The sequence below is a fragment of the Gossypium hirsutum genome, chromosome A07, assembly GCF_007990345.1.
Source record: "Gossypium hirsutum isolate 1008001.06 chromosome A07, Gossypium_hirsutum_v2.1, whole genome shotgun sequence".
NCBI classification, from domain to species: domain Eukaryota; kingdom Viridiplantae; phylum Streptophyta; class Magnoliopsida; order Malvales; family Malvaceae; genus Gossypium; species Gossypium hirsutum.
The window spans coordinates 8,545,853-8,551,441 of NC_053430.1; the positions used below are offsets into that span (position 1 = coordinate 8,545,853).

Below are 5,589 nucleotides of genomic sequence, written 5' to 3' on the forward strand. Positions count from 1 at the left end.
CAACCACACACCATGGATAACAATTTGCACATCTTGTCAAGTTGATCCTTCACGGACTTGGGTATAAAAGAGGGGACTCTCCTTTCGGATAAATATTATCTTACAACACCACAAGTCAGTATTGTAGATGGTTTTACCTTTTCTCTTTTTGAAATAAATAATATTATATTTTAGAAAATGGGAGTTAATTAATATGGGTAAATTAATTAATTAATTACGTGGGGACGGTGAAAAGTTTTGTTAATAATGGTATAAATAGTGAAGAAGAGTTCACCCTATTTTTGGAAGAAGAGAAAACAGTCAATTTCACAAGAAACATCCCAAGAGTAAAGGAAAAAACTCTTTGGAACCCTACCATATTCTAAGGTTATTTCCACTTATACTTTTATGAAACGGTACTATGTAAAACATCTTTAGTGGAATATCCCAAATAATGATTATTTTGACTTATTCTCAATGTAGAGATTGTTCCGAACAAGAGTTGTTCTGTGGTAATGTGTTTTTTGGTAGAGCTTATTCTAAGTAAGGACTCTTCAAAAAAAAAATACAATTGGTTTAAATACAAGATGTTACAAACAATGATTGTTCTAAACATAAGTTATTCTACTGAACTTTAGTTGTTCTCAACAAAAGTAGTTCTCAAATAATGACATTGGATGACAATTGTTCTAACTAAAACCCTATTCTGAACATAATTATTCTCGAACAACTTTTCACAATAACTAAGTAAACAAGAATTGTTGCTCTAGAATAAATAATAGGTGAAACAACAATGCCAATTGTTCCATACTAGGTAGCATGATTTCCTATAATATAATATTGTTTATCTTAAGGAAGAGATAAAATGTTAATAGCCAAAATCGAGTATCACTATTTTGCCCCTGCATGAGAATTCTTAAGAGAAGAAGTAGTCATGCAAGAAGAGTGTAGTAAAAAAATAATAATGTTATACTAGTAAAAAGTTCACGTTGTGTAGGAGAAGAAAAAAAAGTATTTACCACTTTGTTGAGCCCTGCATGAATTTTTGTTTTGATGAGAGAAAAGAAAAAAAAATGTATAAAAGCAAGTATAGGGGTGAAAGTTTTCAAGTTAATTGAGTTGACGAGTCTTATTTTATCATCCTCACTCAATGTTAAATTTTTTTGAATCGATTAAAGTGAAATAAAACTTGAGTCGAATTAAGTGAAATTATTCGAGTTAATTAAAAAATTAAACATGCGAAACTAAAATTTTGTTACAATATAACTAATTCCATGTTAAAAGAGCACATAAATTTGAAACCATGTATATTTGAAAACTTTTTCAAAGTAAAACAAGAAAAAAAATACTTTAATATGATAAACTTGAATTGTTAATTAACTTATTTAGGTCTCAAAATTATTATTTTAGAATATTTTAAAATTTTAACTTTATTTATATATTTTTTAGATTTTTTAAAATATAAATTTTGGAAATTTTATAAGTATTTTGAAATTTAAAAATTATTTTGAAAATTTTAAAAATTTTTGTCGAGAGAAACCAATTTACTCATTTTCAAAACTGACAGGGACCAAAATGGTATTTGCATCAATTTTTTATTTGAATTATTCAAGTTATTTGAGTTTTAAAATTCAACTTGACTCAAACTCGAAACTCAAATTTTACTTATTCAAGTTGACTTGTAAAAATCGAATAACTCGATTCGCTTAACTCAAAATTTAAAAAAAATTTGATTTTTTCAAACTGAATTAAATTTTGCTCACCCCTAAATAAGTGTATTATGGAAAAAAAATATGATAACGTTTTCTCTTAAAAAAAAATCTAGAAAAAGGTGCTAGAATGTTTCTCTAGAAATTCTAGAATAACAAGTTATATAAAATATTAATAAAAAAATTGGAAAGAACATGCAAGAATTGTTTTGAAGGTTTTGAGAAGAGCAAGTTATAATATTTTGGAAGAGCATGTGTTATTTTTTTCTTAAAAATTTAGGAATAACAAGCTCGTGCACTTCTCTAAAAAATTGGTAATAATAATCCATATAGTGTTTCGCTTAAAAAAATGAGAACAACTAGGTAAATTGTTATATAATTTGGCTAAATAAATAGGAATATCTTCTTATAGCGCTTTCCTAAAAAATGGAAACAACTAGGCAAAGTGTGTCCAAAAGAATTAGTTATATTGCATCACTAAATAAATATGGGACATCTTATTATAGTGTTTTTTTTTAAAAAAAGGTGAAAATTCTCGAATTTAATGTTTTCAAAACAATTTATCATAATATTTTTTGTAAAAAAGTAAAAATAGACTTACTATTATGTTTCCAAAGAGTATACTATAAGGTTTCCCCAAGACAAAGGAAACAACATAGATTGATATTAAACACAAATTAAACATATAAAATTCTTGGAGTCATAACACCAATAACATCAACACCAAATTGATCAATAAGTGTCACTGAAGGAGAATAATAAAAAAACACTTTATAGTGTTTGCCCCCAAGCCAATAATGCTAGGACACCGACAAATTTATTATCCTCCTCATAAACATGTTGGGATAATAATAATAATAATAATAATAATAATTAAAGCTACCGAAGATTCCTTTTTCTTTCTTTCCTTAAAATATATAGTAATTAACATATGTTTAAAAGTTTAAATGTTCTTTAAAAGGTTTTTTCACTCCAACTGATAGTACTTTTTCTCAATTTTTCTAAAATTTCTTAATTTTTTTCTTTTTGTTTAGCCTTATAATCAACCACATTTTCCTTTATCTACTTTATCAACTACCTCCTGCTATTAAATCAATGTTACCGAATTTACTTTTGTCTTTCTCTCTATCTTCTTTCAATACATTCCATTCACTTGTTGCAACACTTTCAATCTCCATTAAAAGAACCTTTTAGCTAGAGACACATCCTTCCACTCTTCCCATTGACCATATCCCTATAGAATCCATTCTTCACTCTTCACATTTAGAGCATCTCTTTAGAATTCTCTTTCCACGATCCTGAGATCCCACCAGCGAGAAACGCCACTAACTACATTGCTCTGACACTTGGTTTATTTCCGTTTGCTTTACTAATCCTTTGTTCAATAGACTGATTTGATCGTTGGAGTGTGTCCAGGAGGATAATCTCTGACACCCTCTCACTTTTGTCTCCTTTTGGTCCAAAGGTCTCGCCATAACCAAAGTTCACTTCCTTGAAGCATCCTAGGCGTTCACTACTGTCCGAAGGCTTCATCACGATCACTGTTTGTCCCTTAAAGCACCCAATGCATCCACGCTTCCTTATAGCGACCCAAGGTCCTTCCCTCTCTCTAGAACAACCATGAGCTTCATCCGCTCCACCTTTAACTTCGTCTTATCCGCAACATTTGGTGCTTTCATTTAGAGGAGGAATCAAGAAGCATGCCTCCTAAAAAGGTTGCGGCAGACATACCGAGAATTGTAAGGAGAGCCCTTAGGAGACGTGTTGAAACAATATACACATCCACGCGGAGGAACAAAATCAGCATGTATTGCTAGGAGAAACGTCATATGAAATAATGCACTAAAAAGTCTACATATCATTTTTGGACCAGAAGAGTGGTGATAATGAAAGACCTCGAAACAATCTTTTCATCATTCCCGCTAACATCTAAAGGAGCATGATGACGGGCATTCTATTTGACAACGGAAGGTCCCATGACACCCTCTACCTTCAAACGATGGAAGAAATGAGAATATCACGAGTGGAGCTGACACCCGCACGCGTTCTCTTGGTGGGAGTAGGGAATGTGGAGATTCTCTCAATTGGAAACTTGGTTCTTCTACTCACCTTGGAAGAAAGCCCGTGGATAACAACTACCATGGTAAAATTTCTAGGAAGCAATTTCTAAGCAATACTGATACTTCTAATGGAAACTATTAATTAGATGTTTTGGTATATCAAAAATTTCCTTTTCCCCCTCGTGTGTGAGGACTTTAGTCTATACCATAGTTTTTAATAGATACCAATATTTCTAATGATATATTAAAATTTTAATTGTTTAATAAATATTAATATAGAAAATATGTTAAATCGATATGATAAAGATATCAGATCAGTTAAAACATTTATATGTATGAAAAATATAATTATATTAATAGATTCAATAATCGAATCATTAATTAGATTAAGTCTTAGCTCGATTATTATTGGTTTTCTTGCTAGTACAAGAGGATGTGGTTTCGAGCACATTATCCTCTTATTTATAGGTTCGGTAATTAGCATATAAAGTGGAAAGAAAATTGTTGAATTACGAATATAATGAAATGAGGTAAATAAGTGGACAACAAATTGAGTTGTGTAGAAAGGTGGCGTAGAAATCAAACAAATAAACATATATAAAAATCAAAAGGTTTTAGAGCCAGGGTAATGAATCCACTGCAGTTGGATCTCCACTTCCCCACACTCCACATTTCTCAATCTAAGGAAGAGGTCTTGGATGATCTTCCCTTCATCATTCACGTATATGGCACTCTCATCCACCAGGCAGTTGTCGGTGCCCGGTTTCAACCTTGATATTACTGTTCCACTTGGTATTTCTTCCAAATTCGTATACGTTTTCAAAGCTTCTATGAATGACCTCACCTCGAACTCTGAATCTCCCATTTTGTCATCCTTGCTAAATGTGTCGTGGTCGTACACAGTCTACAATTTAGTTCAAAGACTTAATATATGATGCATGCGTTTATGTTGAATGAATTGGGAATCTTTATTTGCGTACTTACCAGACTGACTGGAATATCAGGATCTGTTATTGAAAGAGTTAAATCATCATTCCACTCAGGGTTTACATCCTTCTTTACTATTCGAGTCTTCAATCTCTGCAAACGAATATATACAAAATATATAATTAAAGGTGTGTGTATAACATCATCATCATCATAAGAAGAAGAAGAAGAGAACCTGGTTGCCCATCTTAACAACTACATAAGGATCGCTGCTACGGACATCACGAACGGCAAGGTTAACGCCCCGTTTAACGTGAACCCGCAGCAAACCCATCAAGTTGTCCATCACAGACTCACTCGATTCTAGGTCTGCTGCTCTTGATGCCCCTTCTATTAAACTGTGCATTTTCGCTCTTAATCTTCTCCTCCTTTGTACGGCCAACTGAAAGAGGTTTCTCTTTCCTTTCTCTACCTCTATCCAACCAAAACAGATTATTTAAATAAATAACTAAATCTTTTAATCGATAAGTAACAGAAGGAGAAAGGTATGAAGCATTACTCATTGTTTTTGGTTTGCTGGGATCCACCTGGGTTGTTTCTTTATTCAAGCACCTGATAGGCAGAGAATGAGATAATTTTATAGGAATGATCAAGGAGCTTGTCAGTTGGAGGTATGGATGGTGGACCCAAATGCAGAATAGGGGATGTGGGGGGCTAAATATCAATGGAGGATGACCCAGAGATCCCGATTAGTGTTCTTGGAAGGGAACTGGTCCTCCTATTATTCCGCTTCTTCAGTTCACCTCCGACAAACCATCACCAACGTCTAAATTACACTGTTTTTGCGGATCAATCTATCATTCTTCCAACTTTTTTGCCTTCCTTTCTCTTTTTTTCTTTTACTAGTTTTAATT

The 5,589-nt window shown here is 32.4% G+C and overlaps 1 protein-coding gene across 1 annotated transcript; it reads right to left on the reverse strand.

Annotated features, from left to right (window-relative positions):
• Positions 1-4,233: 4,233 nt before the first annotated feature.
• On the reverse strand, positions 4,234-5,589 carry LOC107926663 (protein C2-DOMAIN ABA-RELATED 4). The gene is made up of 4 exons (XM_016857556.2): positions 5,235-5,589; positions 4,911-5,149; positions 4,733-4,828; positions 4,234-4,652 (listed from the first exon to the last, which is right to left on the reverse strand). The coding sequence occupies exons 1-4, from the start codon at positions 5,236-5,238 to the stop codon at positions 4,353-4,355; spliced, it is 639 nt and encodes a 212-aa protein (XP_016713045.2). The 5' UTR covers positions 5,239-5,589; the 3' UTR covers positions 4,234-4,352.